This window comes from Ursus americanus, chromosome 1, assembly GCF_024610735.1.
Source record: "Ursus americanus isolate L20-20 chromosome 1, mUrsAme1.1.p, whole genome shotgun sequence".
NCBI classification, from domain to species: Eukaryota; Metazoa; Chordata; class Mammalia; order Carnivora; family Ursidae; genus Ursus; species Ursus americanus.
This window is the reverse complement of record NC_142127.1, coordinates 15,545,618-15,570,084: the sequence shown is the minus strand read 5'-3', so window position 1 is coordinate 15,570,084 and position 24,467 is coordinate 15,545,618. Positions and strand designations below refer to the sequence as shown.

At 41.2% G+C, this 24,467-nt stretch overlaps 1 protein-coding gene across 5 annotated transcripts in view; it reads left to right on the top strand.

The window, feature by feature from the left end:
• NCKAP5 (NCK associated protein 5) overlaps window positions 1–24,467 on the top strand; it is a 941,115-nt gene that overhangs the window by 724,163 nt on the left and 192,485 nt on the right. For all 5 annotated transcript variants that reach the window (XM_087856956.1, XM_087856989.1, XM_087856931.1 and 2 more), the window contains 2 exons: window positions 12,988–13,056; window positions 23,549–23,587. In XM_087856956.1, coding sequence (XP_087713082.1) covers window positions 12,988–13,056; window positions 23,549–23,587 — 108 coding nt within the window. The remainder of the gene's footprint in view (window positions 1–12,987; window positions 13,057–23,548; window positions 23,588–24,467) is intronic.

Below are 24,467 nucleotides of genomic sequence, written 5' to 3'. Positions count from 1 at the left end.
TTTTCTGTTATTGCTTATAGTATCGGGTGTAGGGTTGGGGATGCAGTCAGCAACATAGTGATGAGCCAACATGTCAGACATGTGACCTTTGCAAGTGGCAAAGGTTTGAAAGCAAATTTAAGTAGAATCAAGAAACGGGATCTTGGATGCATAAAACAGAAGTGTTTATCCCCCTAACCAATTAATATTTCTTTTTGTAATCCTAGCTGCTATGTACATCCCTGGGAAGTAAGAATTATATATGGAAAGGGTCAGAACTACCAGCGGTCTGGGTGGCCTTCTGTGTCCCAGGCAGTGCAAGGTGTGGGAAACAACATTGCCTGCCTTCCCTGAGCAGGGGTGTGTGTGGGGGGAGGGAGGTACCAACCACCCTGCGCGGCATGTGGTGGGTGCTGTAACCAAGGGGCGGCAAGGTGCCGTGAAGCATGAGAATAGGCACCTGGCTCAGTGGCATCCACAAGTCAGACCGATGACTATTTCATGTGTACAGTTTGGGAAGAACTGTGAGCGGCACATTGTTCTTTTCCATGCCCGTAAGACATGGCAGAGATGATCACGTCCTTCCAGGCCTCACAAGAAAGCCCCGTAGGTAATCACTTGTGATATGATTTCAAGGTTGGAATGCAATGCCCTGTTCCAGACCATCCTATACTCCCGCAAACCTGCCCACTTTCTAATTCCTACAATGCTACAATTAAAGATTCACTCCTTAATCCTCTCTTAAAATGCAAATCCTCTTAGTGCTTTACTTATCAGCTCTGAATCTTAATGTGAATGAAGTTGGGAGTATCTCTCTGAGAGCAGGGTTTTCCGTCGGGGAGGGTAGTAGATAAATGGATGCCTGCAAGTGTGAGTGAGGAGTGAGAGAGAGGTGACGGAAAGGAGAGGCTACAGATGAAAGGAGCCCGTGCCAGAAGCTGACCTATATGCGAGGCTGTTTAAAATACCCAGGTGTGGGGTGCCGGGGTGGCTCGGTCAGTAGAGCCTCTGATTCTCGATTTTGGCTCCCGTCATGATTTCAGGATCCTGGGATCGAGCCCCATGTTAGGGGGCAAATCTGCTTGAGATTCTTTCCCTCTGCCCCTCCCCACACTTTTTCTCTCTCTCTCTCAAAAAAGAATAAATCTTAAAAAAAATAAATAAATACCCAGTGTGAGGGCTCAGGTTACACTTCTCTTGGCCGGACTCTCCCCTGTCTACAGGACACGCCCTGGCTGACACCCCTCTCCCAGCTAAGCCTGTGAGCTGCCTGGGTTCAGATGGGAGTTGTACAAAGGACAGAAGGAAACGAACATTGATCAAATCCTATAATGGGTCAGGCTCTGTGTTAGATGTGTTTTACATTCATCATTTCATCCAACATCAAAAGAGTGATGGGTATTTATTTTCCTCTCATTTACCAAGGAGAAGAGAGACTCAGAGCCCGAGTGACTTGCCTGAGGTCACGGCAGGGGAGAGGCAGCACCAAGAGCCAAATACACTTACCTGACTTCAAAGGCCAGGCCTCTTACCATTATAAAAAATAAAAATAAAAAGGAAATTTAAAAAGCACACTATTAGAATCTCCTATTTTCCTCTAGGATGATATACCCTTCTTACCACTCCTACCACCTACCGACTCCACACATGGATTTCTTTCCTGTATATCCCCTGTAGGCAAGAAAATTATCGAGCTTTGCTTTTCTATTTCTGTTGTGAAAGCATTACCTGTTATTATTTTTCAGATATAATACAATATCAAGTAATATTTTTCCAAATCACACGCATTTTTTCCTATTCTACACAGACACACACAGGCATAGAGACACACACTGACATATCCGCTCAGGGGCTCTTCCCCCCCAGTGAGAATCACTGAGGTATGAGGAGAGGGATGGACTCATAAACTGAATAAGAGAAAGCGAAGTACAAAATTGTATGTTTTCATCTGTATAAGTGAGAATCTTCATGGTACATGCTCTGCTCCAAGTACACGGATGATCTGTTGTGGAAGCAGAGTGGGCACTTATTCCACCTCACGAGATTTGTGAAGCCTTCCTGCTGGAGATGACAAACATGGCGCCCACCTCCAGGTCCAGAAAAGCTCTAATAAGCTCCTGAGCAGTTCAAAGTTGACGATAACTAGGGTGTGGCAGAGGGTAACAGCTGCCTTCATTCTGAAATCAGTCCGTCTGGGACACTGGTTCTCAAAATGGGGTTCCCAGGCCAGGAGCATCAGCATCACCTGGGAACTCGTTAGAGATGTGGATTCACAGTCCTTCCCTGGATGTGCTGTGTCCAGACTGATGGGGCCCAACAATCTAATCGAACAAGCACACCAAGTAATCCTGATGTACAAGTTTGCAAACCCCTGGTCTACAGCCCCACCTAAGGATTTAAATCCTGAGAGTACAGAGATGTTTCACCAGAAAAATGTTTTCAATTTAATTCTTCAAAAATGAACCTGTGAACAGGTTTGCATAACATGTTCTCCTTGCAGGGATCCTGAACTCCTTGAACTAGGGATGCCTTTTTATTTCAACTTTGGTGCCCACTGCCTTGTTCTAGCTCTGGAGGTAGTGGGCATCCTTAAGGTTTGTTGAGTGCAAGAGCAAGGACATTTAGATGATGTGTCTGCGTGTATGAGCACACAAGTGTCCGTGTTTATTTCTGTGGTGGATGGACACAGCTTATAACTATTTCCTAAAATTTTTTAGGATGACAGAATTTGCCTCTGAGCCGTATGGGAGCCCTAGACATTGCCTGGATATAGAGACTCTAGTTTTTTTTTTTTTTTTTTAAGATTTTATTTATTTATGTGACAGAGAGACAGCCAGCGAGAGAGGGAACACAGCAGGGGAGTGGGAGAGGAAGAAGCAGGCTCCCAGCGGAGAAGCTCGATGTGGGACTCGATCCCGGAACGCCGGGATCACGCCCTGAGCCGAAGGCAGACGCTTAATGACTGCGCTACCCAGGCACCCCAAGACTCTAGTTCTTAAATACAATCAGTGGGAAACACCCCATAGCCACCTATCCCTTGCATAGCCACTACAGTGACCAGCCATGTTCAGGTGAATGCTGCAGATCTCGTCAGTTTCATTGGATGGCAATGATGGGAAGGAGATTCAATACCCAGGTCTAGTTCTTGGTGTCCTTTGTACTCAGGCTTTCTACCACTCCGCTAAATTAAAATGTGCATACTTGGATGGCATGCTTGATGGCATACTTAGCCCCTCCCTTGGTGCTTTATCCTCCTAGTGTCTTTAGATGGCTTTTTTTTTAAAGATTTTATTTATTTATTTGATAGAGAAAGACAGCCAGCGAGAGAGGGAGCACAAGCAGGGGGAGTGGGAGAAGAAGAAGCAGGCTCTTAGCAGAGAAGCCTGATGTGGGGCTCGATCCCAGAACACCCGTGATCACGCCCTGAGCCAAAGGCAGATGCTTAAGGACTGCGCCACCCAGGCGCCCCCTAGAGGGCTTTCAAAATAGAACAGATGACAGTATAATTGGGAATACTTGGGGCTTGCCTGTGTTTTGCTTGGAAGGCTGGATATGAAGTTCCTTGGCCCACAGACCAAAGGTGCTAGGCTGACTGTAGTCAGCAGGTAAGTTAATTAACTAGATGGCCATAGGACTGTGATTCAGGGTGGCAGCCATAAAGGAGCACACTTTCCCACCTTTGGGGCCACACCATGATTTCTTGCCCTTTTTCTGGCCTGGCTACCTTTGCTGACCTGAAAGGTTTCCGGCAAGCTGGGAAGATGTCATTTGAAAAAGACCAGCATTTGCAGCAGTGGGAACCATGGGGGTGCATCCTCTGTCATTACTGTGGATTGGACTTTTTCTTCTTTCTCTTTTTCCCCTCCTGTTTCCACCTTCTTTCCTCCAGACCGTTCTACCCCTGCTCCATTTCTGCCACTTCAATTTGCATGCCATCAGTTTGTTCTTGTCCATCACTCTTGAACCCAAGATTTTCTCTGCAGTGGATTTTTACTGGTTCCTAACATTAATCACTTTCATAATGATTCAACAGTGTCTACACCCAGGGTGCTAGCATGGTGGGGTGATTTATTTCAGATTGCTACTACAAGCTAGATGTCATTTCCTTGGTATTTTGTTCAAAATTATATTATTTTTATTCATTCCAGTGAGGACTTCTGCTGTTGGTTTGAGTAGGCTTAGTCAAAGGTCAAGTTACCTCTTCAAGAAATATCTTCCTACCTCATATAAGTTGTTTTTTTCCTCTAATCTAATTGCATGAGAGCTTTCAATGTGAGGTATTAATTTGTTTCCTCTACGAGGTTTTTTCCTTCTTTGAGGTAGCCCTTATGTTTTGTATATCTTTGTATCCTCCCTAGAAGGCTTCTTGGAGAACAGCGAGAGATCAATAACTGAATGCATGCGTGGAAGAAACGATGTTCTAGCTCATCCCGTAAATATGTCCATTCCACTGATCTATTGCTGTGTGAACTTTGAGGCCTCAAATGACTCTTTTATTCTTCTCACAATTTTGTGGGTCATAAATTTGAAAAGGACACAACTGGATTCATCTCCAGTCCATGTGGTGTCAGCTAGAGTTAGAAGATCCATTTCCAAGATGGCTTCTTTATTCCCATGTCTGGGCTCTATCTCTCCACCAGGCGTCTCATCCTCCAGGGCCTCTCCATGTGGCTTGGGCCTGATACCACCTCAAGATACCAGCCTTCTCACATGGCAGCTCAAGACACCAAAAGCTAGTGTTCTGAGAGGCCAAGATAGAAGCTAAAAAACTCATAGCCTAGCCTTGGAAGTCCTCAAAATGGCACTTTGGCCACATTCTATTGGTCAAGAAGGTCAGTAAGGCCAGTCCAGAATCAAGGAGATTAATCATAAAGCATTTGCAACCATCTTTAATCTACCACTATGATAATACTAGTGATGAGTGAAATTAACACTCTTAAGTAAGGAGCAAAAACTTAATTTCTCATACTGCTCATTATAGAGAAGTAGGAACTTTAAATATTCTGCCAGTTGTCAAAATGTGTCAGATGATGTATACTGAATTTTTTTGTTTGGAAACTATAGACAGCATAATAATGAATTGGCATGTGCAAAGAGTAAATGTGGTTTATTTGTTTAACTTCCCACTTGGCTATAAGATATTATCAAAAAGATATATCAGGACGTATCCCTATGTATGTGCATGACCACCACTGAGAGGACATAGGTAAAAGTGCCTAACATACTACTTGTGCAAACTCATTGATATTAAGTACATATAAATATGAAAATGAGTTTTAGTTTCCACCCAAAACTCTAGTAGAAATGCACTAATTTAAATTTTTGTCTTTTGGCAACTATCATATGATTTCTCTCATCTATGGAACATAAGAACTAGAATGATCAGTAGGGGAAGAAAGGGATAAAGAAAGGGGAGGTAATCAGAAGGGGGAATGAAACATGAGAGACTATGGACTATGAGAAACAAACTGAGGGCTACAGAGGGGAGGGGGGTGGGGGAATGGGATAGACCGGTGATGGGTAGTAAGGAGGGCACATATTGCATGGTGCACTGGGTGTTATACACAACTAATGAATCATCGAGCCTTACATCGGAAACCGGGGATGTACTGTATGGTGACTAACATAATATAATAAAAAATCATTATTAGAGTAAAAAAATAAAATAAAATAAAATAAATAATAATAAAAAATTAAAAAAAATAAATAAATAAATTTTTGTCTTTTGAAAAGAGGCGTATAAGGCTTGATCCCTCCCTCGGAGAGCTGATAGTTTAGCTGCAGAAGACTAATAATATTCATAAAACTAATAATCCCAATTGAAGGCATTATAATTGATTGCTAAAATGCATGATCCCCCTTATGGTAGATTTCAAACCAATGAACATAGGAAGAAAAGTGGAGTTTAAAAATCACTATTTGGTAACTATCACTGTAACACTTGTTTTAGGCAAAAAATTATCAATGGATTCTATAATAAATGAACGAAGTGTGTGTATTTAGATCTTTGCATAATCTCAAAGACTTTGGATAGTTACATATTTTCAAAAAAACTCCCCATAAGATAGTTATGATTATAAAGGGAAATACTTTAATGTAACCATGAGGAAACATCAAACTCAAATTGAAGGACACTCTACAAAACAGCTGGCCTGTATTCTTGAAAAATGTCAAAGTCATGGAAGACAAAAGAACTCTTCCATGTTATAGGAGACTAAAGAGAAATGATAATCAAATGCAGCTCTGGGAACCTGGAGCTGATCCTGGACATGATAAGGACATTAGACGGGTAATGGGTGAAATTTGAACAAGGTCTGTAGAATGGGTTAGGTATTGTATCAAAGTTAATTCTTGAATTTGATAACTGCATAGTGGTTATGTAACAACGTTATTTTGTGTATTAAGGGGTAAAAGGCTATCATATCTGCACCTTTCATAATTTTTTTATCATCTCTGATTATAAATAGGTATAAAACAAATGATCAAGTAAATATGGTAAAAAGGTAAACTTTGAGGAATTGGGAGGGAAAGTGAGGGGGATTCTTTATAATGGTTTCCAAATATTTTTGTACATCTGAAATTACTTCCTAAAATTTAAGATATGCCCCCATATTAGTTTTTTAGGTTCAGATTTGAGCCAGACCACAAAAAAATGAGTGGAATTTAGAAGGGTCAATAGGGAAGTGGAGCGTATCCCAGGCTCCCGCCACAGAACCAAAGGGGCAGCCTTGGAAACAAGAGCTGGGCCTTCGCGAGAGACCTCGTGAGATCCCGTGAAGTCAGGAGCATGGCCTGACTTGAGAGATGCCGAATTCTCTCAAGCAGCAAACACAGGTGGATGGATGTTGGGTAGATGAGTGGGACCAGAGCGTAGGAGGTGAAAAGCCTGCAGTGGAGTCGTTACTTACTGCAGAGGGAACTCTTTTGTGTAGAACTGTTCTAACTTCGGTCTGTGGAACAGGATGTTGTATTGGTCCATTCAGACTGATATAACAAAATACCATGGACCGGGTGGCTTATAAACAACAGAAATGTATTTCTCACAGTTCTGGAGACCTGGAAGTCCAAGATCAAGCCTCTGGCATGGTCAAGATCTGGTTCATAGCCAGTGCCTTCTCACTGTGTCCTCACATGGTGGAAGGAGGCTAGCAAGCTCTGTGGAGCCTCTTTTTTTATAAATCGAATCCCACTTTTGAGGATTCAGCCTTCATGTCCTAATCGCTCCCAAAGCACCCCCTCCTCTCCTAACACCATCACATCAGGCATTAAGATTTCATCATATGAATTTCAGGGCCACACCGACGTTCAACCATGGGAGATGTATTCAGCAAATTCATGGTATAGAGAGATTTTAAATCTAATTAGCATTTAGAGAATCAATGTGCAACAGACATCTAGAAGCATCAGTCCTTTTAGTCATTTGTAAGCTCTGGCCAGAATTTATTCACAGAGCAAGACCTCTGAAAAACATAGCTCCTTTTAAATATATGTTCATTTAGACCCATTCTCCACAGTGAACCAAAACAATATGGATTTACTTTATGAAGCTGCTCAGTTTTACAAAGACATGTGAGAACATTCGAGATGAAATCAGGAACATATTTAAATCCCAGCAACTGGAAGTCATGAGGAAACCACACTGGGCTCTAAATCAGGGACTCAGTCTAGCAAAAGTTTCTGGTGGTTGTAGGAGACAAAGCTGAACACAAAGGCCCGCTGTTACATTTAGCATGCACACTCTAATTACATCCTCTGGGTATGCTGATTTAACAACATAATTTCTTGAAGTAGAAAAGACTTGTGTTGTCATCCCTGTAATTCTCAGTAGTGACACCTACTTTTTCTCTTTTCCCCTCTCCCTTGTCCTTTTTCATTCCTGCCATAAAATGATTCACTGTTTCTTTAAATCACATTTAATTAAGGTGTTTTTTTTTTCCTCCCTTTTGTTTTTTCCCCTGCTGCCTCATGTTGGTAGCCGGTAAATCCTGAATTTCTAATAAATGCAAATGGGTTAAAGAAGATCATGAGTTCAAGATTATTTTAACTTCACTGGCATAATTGTTAATATCTCTGGTGTCCCCTAGGATATGTAGGATTACATCAATTAAATTGGTCTCTGCAACTGAACACATTAACCATAACTGTGACGACTAGTGTCTTCCCCAGCACCCTTTAGGTGTTTAATTTGCTTGCCTGTAATAGATTGTCAGAGCAGTAAACGTGAGGCAAGTAATGTAAGTGGTATAATGATGGTAATTATCTGAATGGATCAATTGTAGTGTTATTGCAACATGATATTGTGGGTAGGAGCGAGATAGAGACATCCCATATAAATTCCCATTTTCAGCTTTATTTCCTTACACATTTTTTCCAAGACATTTAAAGTGAAAACAACGTAAACTGGCATTGCCATTCTCTCCTTTATCTCTTCCTATTATCCTTTGTGCTGTTGCCTTCCTGAAACCAGCAGACCGCATGCGAGCTCAATTTCTCTAAAGAAAGCTGCGACTTTCTAGAAATGGAATTCCATCAGTTCCCCTGTGATTCACGATATCCAGATATATGAACTGGAAGTCACTCTGTGGATTGGCTAGGCTGTTCCCTTCATTCATTGCCTGAGGAGCTGTGAACCCAGCAAGTTTAAATGACTCATTAAAGTTTCGCAACCGGGTATTGCCAGGTAGCCTGCAACAATGGGGCTAGAACCTGGAGCCAGTCCTCCTACCTGGGCTGAGGGAGGACCTGGGAGGTTACACCAGCTGCAGGTGTGAGAGGTTCCGTGTGACAGGCCACAGCCGTCCCTGAAGGAAACAGCAACAAACAATAAGGAAACAGCTTTTAGTTGAGTGTTGGAGGGTGGAGGGTGGGGGTGGGAAGGAAGAGAAGAACAATCTAGGGATAACCAATATTGAATAAGTCCAAACAGCAAATCAGCATGAGGATAGAATCACTGTGTTGTGTGGGAGATGTCTGCCCATGACAAGAATGGAAAGAACATGGCAGGATCCTGCCTGAGGGACAGGAATGGTTGCTAAAACAGGGACCAGGTCCAGAGGAAAGAAGTCAAAGCCAAGTATTAGAAGTGATGCCTGAAGGGGCGCCTGGGTAGCGCAGTCGTTAAGCGTCTGCCTTCATGCTCAGAGCATGATCCCGGCGTTCCGGGATGGAGTCCCACATCGGGCTCCTCGGCTAGGAGCCTGCTTCTTCCTCTCCCACTCCCCCTGCTTGTGTTCCCTCTCTTGCTGGCTGTCTCTCTGTCACATAAATAAATAAAAAATCTAAAAAAAAAAAAAAAAAAAAGAAGTGATGCCCGAAGAAGAAATGCGGGTTTGAATCCTGGGACTCAAACCAGGGATAGGCCAAGATGATCTAACAGTGGCAAGAAAACTTCCAAAAAGGCTTCTGCTAAAATTTCCCTCAAATTTTGTGTCCTGTTTTCATTTGATCACTTCGCCTGAATTTCATTGTTGATGAAAATAACAAACTGGCCTCAATCTGGAGCTTTTTAGACACCTGTCAAAGAAAACATTGCAGTCATCAGAGGCATAAAACCACATATAACCCATGCCTTCTGAGTTACCAGAAAATGGAACATTAGAACTTCAAACCACTGTTCAGTAGACATACACCAAATACCCACAGAACTGTGGCTACAAGCCTATGTGTCCCAGGGGAGGGAGGTGGCGGAGTATGTGGGCAAAGCACTCCTAGTACGGACCACAGATGGAGACTAGAAGTGCCCAGTGCTGGCAGTAGGGCTGGGCTTGAAAGTGTGGGGGTCCTGAGGTGCTGATCTCAAAGAAGCAAAGTTTCTGGGGAGAAGGAAGCAAGGAGCGAAGAAGAGGTGCCATTGGAAGATCTGGTTCTGCAGAGAAAAATGAAGAGGAAAAATTTTAGGAGGTTAAAGAAGTAAAGGAGAAATAGAAGACCAACCTCCTCCAATCATTATGTGGTAAAGAGGCTAAAACAAGGGTAGGAATGGGTGGATGAACAGTGAAACACACTGATAAAGCAGAAAAGAATTCGACAAGAGGACTGGTAGGAGGAAGGACTGAGGGGAAGGTTAATTGTGACATATGAAATAGGAGGGAGCCAAGGGACGTGATTTTAACTAGATAGTAACAATAAAGTAAGACCCAAAAGGGGATAATAAACACTATTAAAGAACCTGCAAGAGGTGGAGAGTAATGGAGGAGGTAGAAGAGGAAGTGACATCTCACTGAGTGTGCTTTTTAGAATAGTTTTGACTTTTGGGATCCTATTAATGTTTTCTATATTCAGAAACTGAGGTGAAATGCACAAGAAGAGGAGAAATTAAATCTGAGTACTGTCAGAAACAAATGAACTGAACTGCACAAAGGAATAAATAGCATAACTACAAGAAGGGGTGACGGTTACCAGTCTAGTAACTTTTGAACATAGCATCGTTACTAAATAACCATATTCTAAAGAAAAAACAACTTGTGGATTCTTCTTACTACTATTTTCCATACTGTAACAATTTTGCATGCACCGTGGGATTGAATAAATGAGTAAATGTATGGCTGCCTGTGTTCTCACTGTAGAAAAGAAAGACACAGATATGAAAAGGGAGAAGGCAAAGAAGAATTCTGTAGGGGTTGGACAGAGAGAGTTTGTGTGTGTGTAGGTATAGTGAGAAGAGGAAGACAGAGACTCTTTCACTGAAAGGGGCTAGAAGAAATGACCTCTCAGTAGCAATTGGCATACATTAATAACCAGACCTTAATTTCCAAATATCATTCCCCAACTAACAGCAAGCAGGATTCCTTAGAGAAATGGCTAATTTCAGGAATGGCACAAAGAAAAAAGCCAAATGGGCTTGGAACATTTCCCTGTGCCTAAAAAGACAGTCTTCTCAAAATGATGAAAACATGTCAAAAGGAACAGGTTACAGAGGTTCACCTTTCCAAAGCTGGGATAACTTGAGCATCAAAATAAATACGGTAATGACTTCGAACCCTTTCAATAATATAAGAATACATGTATTCGTACTGATAAATCATAAATAGGAAAAGCATTTTCTTATGATAGAATGTAAATTCACATATGTAGGTAAAATAATGGAGTGAGAAATCACCATGTGCAACCATAGGAATCGTTGATTCCGGCAAGATCATCAATGGTTGCTGAGATAAACTGATGAAAGTTTGATGAGAAATATTGTATTTGCATAGTCTAAAAACATTTCTGCGCAATTTATTAACTACAAAAGGAAAGTAAGTTTGGAGTGGAGAGATTAAATGATCAAAGCTAAGATGTCTAATAATGGATACATGGACACGGCATTATTCTGATATGATGCACTGAGAAAAACCCAGCATCAGTCATGTCCTACTCCTGCCAAGTGTGCAGCAGGAAACTTGAAACAAACCCTAATTAAGGGGCATTCCACAAAATAATTGGCCTTTACTCTTCTAAGAAAGAGAAAGAAGGAAGGGAAGGAGGGGGAAAGGAAGGAAGGGAGGGAGGCAAGGAGGGAGGAAGGAAGGAAGGAAACAAAAGAAAAAAGAAAAAGAAATTAATAACATGAAAGACAAAGGACTGTTCCAGAATGTTCCAGCATCCTATATGACAAAGAGATGCAATAGGTACCTGACCCTGGGTAGGTTTCAGGACCGGAAAAAATTGCTGTAATGACACTATTAGAACAATGGATGGATTAGAATAGGTACTGCAGATCAGACTGTGGTATTGTATCAATTAATATTTCCTGAACTTGACAATGATACTGTGGTTGTGTAAAAGAATGGCTTTGTTATTAGGAAATATACACAGAAGTATTTTGGGATAAATGGCATCATGTCTGCAACTCCCTTTCAAGTTACAGGGAAAAACGATGAAAGATAAAGAGAATGATCTAATGATCTCTCAAATGTGGCAAAATGTTAACAGTTGGTAAACTGAGGAAAGGGGATGTGGGACTTCTTTATACTACTCTTTCAAATCATCTGCAAGTCTGAAATTATTTCCAAATAGAAAGTTAAAAAAAAAAAAAACCCTTATAGAAACTATAAAAAGGTTGATCCTTGCACCACCTAAAAATCATACCATTCTTTTGAAAAAACTGATTTGGAACTTTATACCCACATTTCCACATGTCAAGAAGGGTTTTAGGGAAAGGGTGGGTGGAGCCGAGTTTGCCTGGGGGCGTGGGGCGCATGCTCAGTGCTGCCGCTTTGGGAAGGGTTAACTTGCACAGCTCAGGACTCGGAGGAGGCCAGTAGTAGCTGAAGGGGACTCAGGTCACCCGTTGCAGAGGGCAGTTCCCATGTCACCATTTCATGTTCCTTCTAAAACCTGATATGCTTATACCCATGTCTTTTCCCCCTTATTGTTCCACTAGTAACCAGGTAACCATTTTCAGCCTAATCTCCTCTGGAAACCTGCTTACCATTCAGACAGCCACCGGCTCTGAGGAGCAGGAAAGCAGTAGTTTTTAAAAGAGGGGGGAGAGGGGAAGGGACTCAAGTATAGCTTGATTCTTAAATTTCTCATAATATTCTTATGCTTAATAGCCATTGACTAACAAGGAAAACAACATGCTTGGTTTGCATTTGCAGCTATGCTCTCAGGCATTTACCTGAGATTCTTTTCTATGGCCTAAGCAAATATTGGGTTGTGAAACTGTAACAGGTCTTAATGAAGTGGATTGAGGCATTTCTTACATTTCCATTTTCATAGAATGAAATAAACATGGTAATCTTTCTACAGAACACCCTCACATCAGGCCATGATTTGATTTGCTACCTGTCCAGAATATCAAGTTTTACATTTCTCTAAATGGTAATGTACTTTTGTGAACAAGTTGATAAGACAGAAGTCATCCCTGAGATATTTATAATAGTGCTTAGAACAAACTTGTCAAAGATTCTTCTAAAAGATTGTTTTGGATCCTGAGGAGATATATTTAGTAACCGTATTGAATAAGTTGTCACCTAACACAACATTTCATTGATTTATTTGTATTATTTTTGTATCTCACTGCAGGCAGAGAATTCAGCATTGGCTTTGGAAAATGAAAATCAAAGGGAACAGTATGAGCGATGTCTTGACGAGGTAAGCAGACTAGAGAGGTTCTTCGCAAAAGGCTGGACTATTTAGGAATCCCTTGGTCAGATCTTAATGTATGTCTGTTAGCAGCCCCTGCAGAACATTAGCATTTTGTCCTCCAGAGGAAGGTTGCAAACATGTATGTGGACACTGAGAAGGAAGGTCAGTCTCTCTCCCCCTCCCTCTCCCTCTCCCCTTCTCTCCCTATTTTAGTGTACAGGCATCTGGAAACTCCTTTTGGCTATTACTTAATATTCTTGGAGCACAGTTGGGGAATGCTTCACTGTATGATAAATTCCTTCTGTCCAGTAAGTGTGATCCCCAGCCCGTGAATGAGAAAAGCCGTGTCAAGGCACACTGCATCTCCAATTGGATACTGTTTCTGAAAAAGCAAACTCTTGATAGAGTGGGTGGGGATGATATTCACAGTTGGCAGCCAGAGGGGGGAAAAAATCAGTAGATTGAGAACAAGCCAAGAAGAGAAGGGAAGTGAGGAAGAAAATGTGAGCAGAATGGGAAAAGACAGAACCACACGTGTGAGTAAACTTGAGAAATATTATTTGATGATAATGAAGAGATGAAGGCGAAGATGGTGGGCGTTTCTGATTTCCTGGGAGGCGAGGGGAAAATTGAAGTGTGTGCAGGGCCCTCATTCTCCTCAGCCATTCCGCTCACACTCTGTCAGCAATCCTACCGCCAGTCTCTGCCGTAACACCCAGGCAGGATTGGCCATTCTTCTCACCAACAAGCTCTCATCTGGGATTTTGTTGGTGACTGAAGTTATTACTTCAGTGGGATGACTTTTTTAGTCATCTGTCCAATACCCTAAAACTTGCACATATCTATCTAGTCATCTTAGGAGTTGTTTTGAAATAGCTGACACAGGTTTTCAGAAAATGAGCACAACTACATTTAATTGTGTTGCATTACCTTACGGGGGGAAACGAGCATATAGATCTTCAGTCTTTTTCTCCTCGCTAACAATTAGGAAAACCTTTTCCAGAAAACTCTCCTTGATTTTTCTTCCCTTCCCCTGCACTGTCCCACTATGAAGAACACAGGTTCAAATCCTCCTTATGACATCATCACTGCCACGACATACCTCTTGCCCACCTCCAAACTGGAAGTGGTCACTCTCCTCAGAGTTGCAGCTGTGACCAGTATTTTCCTACACCAGGAATTCTGAAAATGTGACCCCTGGGCCGGCAGCCTCAGCCTCACCTGGGAAGTTGTTGGAAATGCACCTTCTGAGGCCCTCCCCCAGACATCCCACAGAAGGGACTCGGAGTGGGCCTGGCAGTCTGTGAGTTTACAGGCTCTCCAAGTGATGCTGACACACCCTACAGTTTGAAAGCCACTGTCCTCATAGCATGGACCACTTTGCCTTACAGTTACTTGCATGTCGTTGAAGAACCCTCAACATGTTTTCAGAAACTTACTTACCTGTTTAACATTTCTTACCATATATATCAGTTAGTCAAGCAAAATGGTATTTGCAGTGCTCTGTCCCATCAGGAATAATCTTTGCAATGCCCAAAGTCAAAAGAATAGCTGAAGTAAGTGACATAAGAGGGGAATGATGACTCGGTCTAGTGAGGCCGGTTCAGCATTCCTCAATCCTGTCCCCCAGGCTCTCGGTCCAATCAAAGTTTAGGGCCAGAAAGACCAAATAGATCCAAGAATATTGAAAGGAACAAATATTGCCCTTGGGTCATATGTATTGATCAGCGAAGTTTCACTTCAACCTCCTGTGCGGAATTTCTGATGAGATTGAATCTGTATTAAGAAGTTAAATTTATGTGAATCACACCACAGGAACTTCTTATTTGTCACAATTCTCCCACAGGTCATCCCTTCCCATCAGTCAGAAAGCTCACAGCATTTCTTCATGGAAACTCATAGTCTTATTTGCCATATGCTCCCTATGCCTGCATTCTGAAGGTTTCATCAGAATGTGTTGGGTCAAACATAATTTTTTTTATCCACAGAATTATGAAAATATGGAGTTTCTACTGAAGACAGAACTTTTAGAGGGAGAATCCCTCTGTTCTTAATTGCAGAAATTAACTGTTGCCAAAGAAGTGATTTGCAGCTCAGAACTACCTCTGAACAGTACGAATGTTTTGCATTCATGATACTGGCCCCTGATTGCACATGCCAGTTGTTTTGTAACTAATTGCATGAGGGTAGACAATCCATTTCTATGCATTGTAAGAGAACACTCTCAAAGGGGTAGTTGAGTGTAGTAATAATGCCAACTGGAAATTCTTTTCAAGGCTTTTTAGACTAATTAGATAAACTAACAAGGTAAGGCCTCATGTAAGTTATTTCCTGGCTAGTGGGTTTCATAAAACATACACAAGTGGATATAATCTAAAATTAAAATGTTCTTCAGTCCCTTTTGCACTGATTCTTATTTTCTGGGAAATGTTGAGAATTTGGGGAAAACACTTAGGAGTAGGAAATCCCCTCTGTGTGTTCTAAAAAAGGGGGTATGTTTATTCAGAAGGAAACAGAACCACATCCACAGAAATACGGGCTTGCTGGCACACACATGCCCACAAATGCGTGCGCACAAGTGTACACACACACACACACACACACACACACTTCACCACTTCACCTCCCCTCTACCTCGCTCCTCATCTCCTTGCCTTGCAGTACAAAGACAACACCAAGGACCAGTCTTGATTTCTTGAGGGGGTTGGAGGTTTTCATGTTTGAGTCTAGTTTCCTCCTCTAGCTGTTAGACACACAGTTTGCTGGCAAGCAGTGAATTGCTGTCTATTCTCACTAATGCCTTGGCCAGAGTTCCTTTAGGACCAACTAATTCCCATGGAGGGAAGTAGAATGACACACATAAAAACAAGTAAAGTAACATCTCACAGTGTTGCCTGACATTTAGATGGATTCAGCTGTATCCTACAAATATTTGTTGGGCATCAGGGTCACCCAGGCTTGGGAAGTCATGGTGCTCCTAGCCTGGCAGAGTGAGAGGGATGGTCAACCACAGAACGAAATGAAAGAAACTCACATAAGAAATAAGCTGCCCTGGGGTCTTTGAGAACGTACAACACAGTCAATAAAGGGCAGGAGAGGTAGTGGGTGAGTTGGCAGTGAAGGGGACAGAACTGAAAGGGCATCTTCAGCCACAGGGGCTGGAACAGGTAAAGTCCAAGTAGTTCTCACCCTTACCTGAACATCAGGCTTACCTGGGAAGCTTTAAGAACACTGCTGGCTTGTGCATCCCTGCCTAGTGTCAAGACTCCTTCACTGCCATAACTTCCAGCTGACAGATGAGCCTTTCTACTCAAGGAGGTTCATGTATGTTGTCCACGTTGGTTTCAGCTGCCTCCCCTTTCATAACTCCCCTATATGTTCTCCAACCGACCAGTATTGAGCCATAGGTACGGACGTCTCTATGTCCCTGTTCAGCAGGAAGACATTACAGAAGATGAGACCTTCCACCTTCAACAACCTTAAAGATTTAAGGGTCAAAATTGTTCAGGGGAGAAATGATGAGGGAGCAGAAGGCTAGCTAAAGACAAAGCGTTAAGCACCCTGCAGCCTCCTCCCCCTCCCCCCACTCCTGGGTAGAATACGTGTGACATTCTTCCAAGAAGCTCCCAACCACCTTAATGTTAATGCCTTGCTAGAGGGAAAAACAACCTTAACTTGACAAGGGCAAAGCCTCTGGTATCTTGTAGGTCCTCTTTAGCATATGAAAGTTCTTTTGAAAACCTCCCTTTTCCTTACCTCCCACAACCCAGTGGTATACAATCAGCCACCCCCCACAACCCTAGCGCAGCAGCTCTTTCTGGTCCTGTCCCCTTGCGTTAATAAACCACCATTTTGCACCAAAAAAAAAAAAAAAAAATAGAGAGAGAGAATACTGCCAACTGGGCCGCAACTCAGAGATTCTGATCTGATTCTGATCTAAAGTGGAGCCCAGGTTTTAGAAATCTTAAAGACTCCAGGGAGTTATAATATTCAGCCAAGGTTAAGAACCATTGCACTTGATGCTCTGAATGCTGTGCTTCAAAGAACATTTTCAGAGAGTGTCAGTAAAAGGATAAAAGCTCCACCAAACTTGGATATGATGATAGAAGAGCAACAGACCCATGTGGAAATTTGGGTTTATTTCCAATTCCTCAACAGTGTCTGAGCAAACAAAAAGTAAACGCTGTCCCAGCGTTTCTCAAAGTGTGTTTCTGGGCCCCTTCTGCATCAGAAAGATGTGAAGTGGTTGCAAAAATGTAGATTCTTGAACCACAAAGACTCTGAATAGTCAAAGCAATCTTGAAAAAGTAAAGCAAAGCTGGAGGCATCACAATTCCTGACTTCAAGCTATATTGCAAAGCTGGAGTCATCAGATAGTATGGTACTGGTACAAAAACAGACACACAGATCAGTGGAACAGAAGAAACCCAGAAATGGACCCTCAACTCTATTGTCAACTAATCTTTGACAAAGCAGGAAAAAATATGCAATGGGAAAATGCAGTGTCTTCAAAAAATGGTGCTGGGAAAACTAACAGCAACATGTGAAAGAATGAAACTGGACCACTTCCTTACACCATACACAAAAATAAATTCAAATCAGATGAAAGACCCAAACGTGAGACAGTTAACTATCAAAATCCCAGAGAATACAAACAATAGCCTCTTTGACATTGGTTGTAGCAACTTCTTACTAGTTACACCTCCTGAGGCAAGGGAAACAAAAGTAAAAATAAAACTATTGTGACTTCATCAAGATAAAAAGCTTCTGCACAGTGAAGGAAACAATCAAGACTAATAGACGACCTTTGGAATGAGAGAAGATATTTGCAAATGACATTTCTAAAAAAGGGTTAGTATGCAACATATATAAAGAATTTATACACAACTCAACACCCCAAAAAACAAATAATCCAGTTAAAAATGGGCAGAAGATATGAATAGACATTTTTTCAAAGAAGACATCCAGATGGCCAACAGAACATGAAAAGATGCTCAACATCACCCATCATCAGGGAAATGCAAATCAAAACTACAATGGGATATCACCTCACACCAGTCAGAATGGCTAACAATACAGGAAACAACAGATGTTGGCAAGGATGCAGAGAAAGGGGAACTCTCCTACGCTATCAGTGGGAATGCAAACTGGTGCAGCCACTCTGGAAAACAGTTTGGAATTTCCTCAAAATTTAAAAATAGAAGTACCCTACGATCCAGCAATTGCACTACTAGGTATTTACCCAAAAGGTACAAAAATACTGATTCAGAGGGGCACATGTACCCCAATGTTCATAGCAGCATTATCAATAATAACCAAATTACGGAGAGATCCCAAATGGCCATCGACCAATGAATGGATAAAGAAGATGTGGAAGGTATATATAATGGACTGTTACTCAGCCATTAAAAAGAGTAAGATCTTGCCATTTGCAATGACTTGGATGGAGTTAGAGTGTATTATACTCAGTGAAATAGTCAGGGAAAGACAGATACCGTATGATTTAACTCATATGTGCAATTTTAGAAACAAAACACAAGAACATGGGGGCGTTGGGAGAAGGGAGGCAAACCAGAAAACAAACCCTTAATATGAGAACAAACAGGGTTACTGGAGGGGAGGTAAGCAGAAGAATGGGTTAAATGGGTGATGGGTATTAAGAAGTTGTAATGAGCACCAGATGTTGTATATAAGTGATGAATCACTAAGTTCTACACCTTTAACTAATATTATACTGTATGATAATTAACTGGAATTAAAAAACTTGAAAGAGAAAATAAAATCAACACAGAAAAGGAAAGAAAAATGCAGATTCTCAGACCTCACTCAGCTATTCTCAAGCAGAATGAAGGGTGAGGAAATTGGCAATTTACCAGACTTCCCTGGCAAGGTTTTTGCATGCAGAATTGGAGAACCTGCCCTCCCCTTCAAACCGCCAGAGTAGAGCCAGAGTTCCTCATAGTCCCTGAGGATGCCAGATTTGAGTTCTTCTCTGGCTTCTCTGTGCTCTCCACTTCAGAGCACAAAGGCAGGAAATGCAGGTAGTTTAGAAAAAGAAAAAAAAAAAAAAAGTACCAGAATTTCTTTTAAGCCAATGCTAAATAAAGGCAAAAGTAGGTTGTTAAGAACAGTTCTGACCTTCCTCTCTAATTCCTATGCTATATGCCAAGACTGAATTGTGGAACCATCAGACATTCTCAGTGCATGCCCCTTACCTGCGCCCTAAGTAACCTTGAAAAGCAACGTCTTGATGGATGGAGATGGGAGATGATGATCCTGCTTGTGGCTCTCACATGCTTCAAATGCCCATTTCATGAATGGGCCATGAAATCAACAGATGATGGACTTCTTGTGCCTCCTCTAGACTCTAACCACCATGAGGCAGCACCTATATTCTATTCAGCCAATTTCTCTAAGATCCAGCACAATCCATGGCCCACACTGTGCGTTTAATGTGTATTTGTTGAATGACTAAATGAATGAATGGAGATTGTCAGCCCCAAATTAATTTCCCAATTAATTTTCCCTGTGATCCCACATACATATTCTGATGAATTTCTCCCATTCCCAGTATTTTACAGAGCAAATAATATAGGTGCTTAGTGATTTATATTTATACATGCATATTACACACACACATATACTTCATCCTTATACAAATAAAATCTCTTATTTTCAAATTCTTTCTTAACTAGTTACCTCAAAATGCATTTTATTCTTTGAAGTTCAAATGTTCAGATTCAAATTTAACTTTAATGGGATGACGGCTTTATATCAGGTACTTATATATAACAGGTTTCTCTGGTTATACCTATCATCTCATGCATTTTTCATAAGCTGAAAGGTAGCCAGTTCCCCTACTTCACAAATGAGTAAAATCAAGCTCCTCCCCCACTCCCAGATGTATCAGTGTATCATCAACACAGGCAACATTTGAACCCAAGTCCTTCTGGTGATTCTGCCCCAATGCTCCTCCCACTTGTCCCCAGCTGCCTTAGTATGATAAGCCAAACCAGAAGCATCGAAAACTTCTCCAAAGCACATTTTCCAAAACTTGTACTTTTCCAATTAGGTTTTAAATGAGCTTGCTGATGTGACAATTGCTTTGCATTATAAAATAGCACAGGCAAGGATAAAAGCAAGACTATGAGGCAGGAGGAGCCCAGTTAAAGCTTGGTGCCTTTTTGAGTTCTCACTCTGCCACCTCCGACCCAGCCCTGGCTGTCCTCTGGGTTGGGTGAGAATTGGCTTCCTCTTAGGATAACTCCCAGGTGTCAGGGACTATTTTGAAAAAAAAGAACAGACAACGTTGCAGCCCTGACTTCTCCCTCCACCCACCCGCTTCCAGGGGAGTGCGGACAGGGACAGGGCTGGGTGCGGGGCCGGGGGTGGGACCACAACCCCTAGAAGCCTGATGGAGAATAACAAAGACTTGTGTGGGTCCAAGATGAGCCAGGTGTCAGAGGAGCTGGCTGGTCTGAGAGAACTCTTACTGAGAGGAAAGGAGAGATAACCCGGGCTCTCTCCTTGGCATCTCCGGCTTCCCTGCAGCCCAGCCCCACCAGAGGCAAAGTGGGGAGGTCTCCATAGAGAGCCTAAGGCGGATTGTAAAACAAGCCAGAGGCTTAAGGACTGTCAACTTTGCTCTGCTTGTCTCAAGTCCCCCTGGCCCAGCCCAGCTGCTATTTTTCCGTTCTTTGGAGAGGAAAGCTGTCAGGTGACCCTGGAAGTTATTTGTTCTCATTAGCTGGGCCTGCGGGTGTGTGATTATTTGCAACCCAAGTGCTAAGGGCATAATTCTATGATGAGGGCAGGGGCCCATTCCAGGGGTCATCTTGTGAACCTATTAGAGGTTGCAGGCAGAAGCTCCAAACAGCTGTTCTATTGATGCTTCAGGGAAGCTTAGCTGTTAAAAGTAGTGATGAAACCCAGGAAACCGTCTTACAGACAGTACCCAGGAAAGCATTTGTACAAACTGGCCTGCTCTTCTGCAGAGGACCTGCGAGTCCTTCTGGGTAATAAAACCCCATGTCAGGAGATTAAGAAATAATGCATTTTTGTATCTTTGTTCAACTATTAGGTAGAGCGATTGTCCAAAGTACATGCCAGGAGGAACTGTGTCAGAGATGGAGCCTATAAGCCTATAGGGCAATATACTCGGATTGGAAAGATAGAACGTATTTTCTCCTGCGGGCTGTTACAGTTAGGATATTCATTTATGTCTCCTGGTAAATCATGTAGAGAGCTATTTTATGTGACCACTGTTCCACAGCCTGGTTTAAGTGAGGGGCCAGTTGGCGGAAGAAAAGAAAATATTGATATCAGGCAGTTTTATGAGAATGTAAATCAAATCCAAAGTTTGAGATCCAAAAGAATTAAATTATTTATGGTATGAATTAATTTTGGTACATTTTTCCTCATTCAAGCTGTATGAAGAGTTGAACTCTTCTGTTGTTGTATGGTTTTTTTTTTAATTTTCCAAGAGTAAAATAGATGACCTATAGTTTGACTTTAAATCTTCAGTGACTTATGAATTAGAATGAATGTTTAAAAACTGAAAGATTTTCAAGATGACACTATTGGTCAATTCGTACACAGTTGATGACAAGCCTGTGTTTTAATTTTCTGTGAGTCTTAGTGGTAGCCAACTATCGTTAAGGATGTGCTTTGTCAATATTGAGTGAAAAACGATTAAGCTCCATGAAAACATTCTTACCCTGATCTGTTCCACTATACTAGACAGGGAAACAAGCACACATAGTGTAGTATCACCAAAAATAAATTGGTTATCAAGATAAAAAGATGAGAGTACGTCCTTCAGCCTTTGGTTGAATGTCAGAATTACGAAGATGATTATGTGTTACACTTGCATTCTTGCCAATTTCCTACTGGTTATATTCTCTCTGAAACAAAGGAACATATCCCGGTTATCTAGCTTTACAAATACTCTACAGATTTATATTCAATAAATGAAGGAAGAAATGAATAAACAGAAGTAGCCTAATACTAATAATCTGACTAGGTCTTTAATGCTGTAAGTTTCAGTGATCACATTAAATGTATACACTTCATGTACTGCTTGAAAAATATCATATAATTCACCTGCCCACCTTAATTTTATCAAGAGTAGCCATACGGATACATAGTTTCAAGGTTATAGTGAAGTTAAGTAAGTGACTTCCTGTACAGTGTTTTTGAAACCTGCAAGTGAAAAAGAAATCTTAACACAAATGCAAAGAGAAGTGATGAATGGTTATCTGGAGAAAATACCAGATCTTTGCAATTATCAGGGACATGTTATTGGTTTTATATGTGGTTCTTACCTGGAATGGTGCCACTTTGCCCAGTGCTAAACTATTCACTGAAAGGGAATGGAGCTGCCAAGTTTGGTTTAGATTAATCAAGATTCACCTCCTTCATCTGAGAGGGGCCTAGCTTCTCCTACTTACCCAAACTGCCTGATACCTGAAGAAAATTAGGATTATGTTAATATATTAGTAAGAATTCTATTTGATTATGTATTGGAAGAAACTCAAAATAACAGTGGATATCTTTTTTCGTCTCTCTCATAGAACTTCAGAGGTAGACAGTGAAACTCCCTGCATCATCAGGACCAAGCTTATTCTATATTTCTGTCCAACAATAGTTAATGTGTTACTTTCATTATCAAGGTGGCTGCTGAGGTTCCAGCCATCACTGTTATATCCCAAACAGGAAAAGGAGGAAAAAGAGTGAGGCTTCTTCTTAAAGACTTTCTTTCTATAAGATCAAGAAAAAAAAGTCAACTTATAACTCATTGGCCAGAAATCTGTCACAAAGTGACACTTATCTACAAGGAAGGCTGGGAAATGTATTCGAATGTATCCGGCCAAAATAAATCAGAGTTTATTACTTCAGGGAAAATAGATGTTAGAGTAAACAACTACCAGATTCTGCTACAGGTAGCAGTGACAAGAGGATGGCATAAATGAAAACATGGAGGATATAAACAGAGCATATAGAAAACAATGAGCTGCTCTTATTCTCCACCATTCAAACCTATCTCTATTCCAAGTCATTTTAAGTAGTGAAATAGTCACATAGCAAAAGAATAGGAAGGAGAGGCAAAGGACATTGTAAATCAGCAAAGTGTAGAAACTGTGTACAGATAATTAGGATCGTGTTTTACACTGTATCATTTTTTAGCTGTCTTGGAGTACTGTACATATGAAAAGATGTTATTTTTCCAAATATGGAAATACGGAAGTCAAGGTATGAATGATCTTCCCAACCTAACCATCTTAATTAGCAACAAGGTCACCTTTGGAAAAAAAGCAAAATATTACCTAGAAGGATAGGCTTATTATGAAAAGAATCAGGTCCTCTACACAGAGAGGAAAGAGGCAAATGAGGAGCTAATTAGGTAGAATAAGCTGTGGGAAACGTATTGGTAAATTACAGTCCATGCGTATAAAGTCTCATTATTATAAACGGCAACTCTTTTCTTTATTTTTTAAAGGTAGCCAACCAAGTTGTTCAAGCTCTGCTCACTCAAAAGGTAGGTCACTTTCTGGCTTATTATTTTCAAGGTACTTATGTGAATAGGTTGGAACTCATATTGTCAAACCAGGAAATTGTGATTGATAGATGCAATACTTTTCTGTTTATTCACTTAGGTTAAAATCATGTGTGTTTTAGACGGGCATACAAAGTAACATCAGTGACCAATAGAATCATAAAATTCAAACTCTTGGTAAAGTAACAGAAGATGAAAGATTTCCATGGGCCCATTTATTTAGTAAATGCCGATATTCTAAAGGTCGATGGATTCCTTCACTTCCTAAAAAATGAGTAGCTTTTAATGGACAGCATTCACTGGAGCCTAAGCTTCAGGAAGAGGTCTTTGAGGTTAGGAAAGTTATCTAATTTCTCTGGGTCTTAGTTTCTCTTCTCTAAAGTGGGGATAACAATTCCGCCCTCCAGAACTGCAATGGTCATTCTATGAGAGGAAGCCCATAGAGCAGTTCCTGTAGGAATCAGTTTGTGGTAAATACAAATCAAGAGGTAGTAGTGTGTACTTAGAAGTTGCTGACAATAGCTCTTAAGCAATCTCACCACCCAACAAACAAAGAAACAACTATGTGAGGTGTGGATGTGTTAATTATCTTGATCTTGGTCATCATTTCACCCTGTAAGGTGTATCAAATCATCACATTTTACAATTTAAATATATACAGTTACTCAGTTATTCCTCACTAAAGTTGAGAGATAAAAGCAAATAATTTTTGAGCATGAGATCTGTATGCCTTCTCTTTTGCTAAGTCCCTCTTCTGCCTTCAGACAATATAAGATCATGTTTTTGGGCCAGAGTGGGTAGATGCCAGTTATTGCCCAAATTTGGCTATTTTGGTATATTTTATTGAAACTTCCCCATCTCT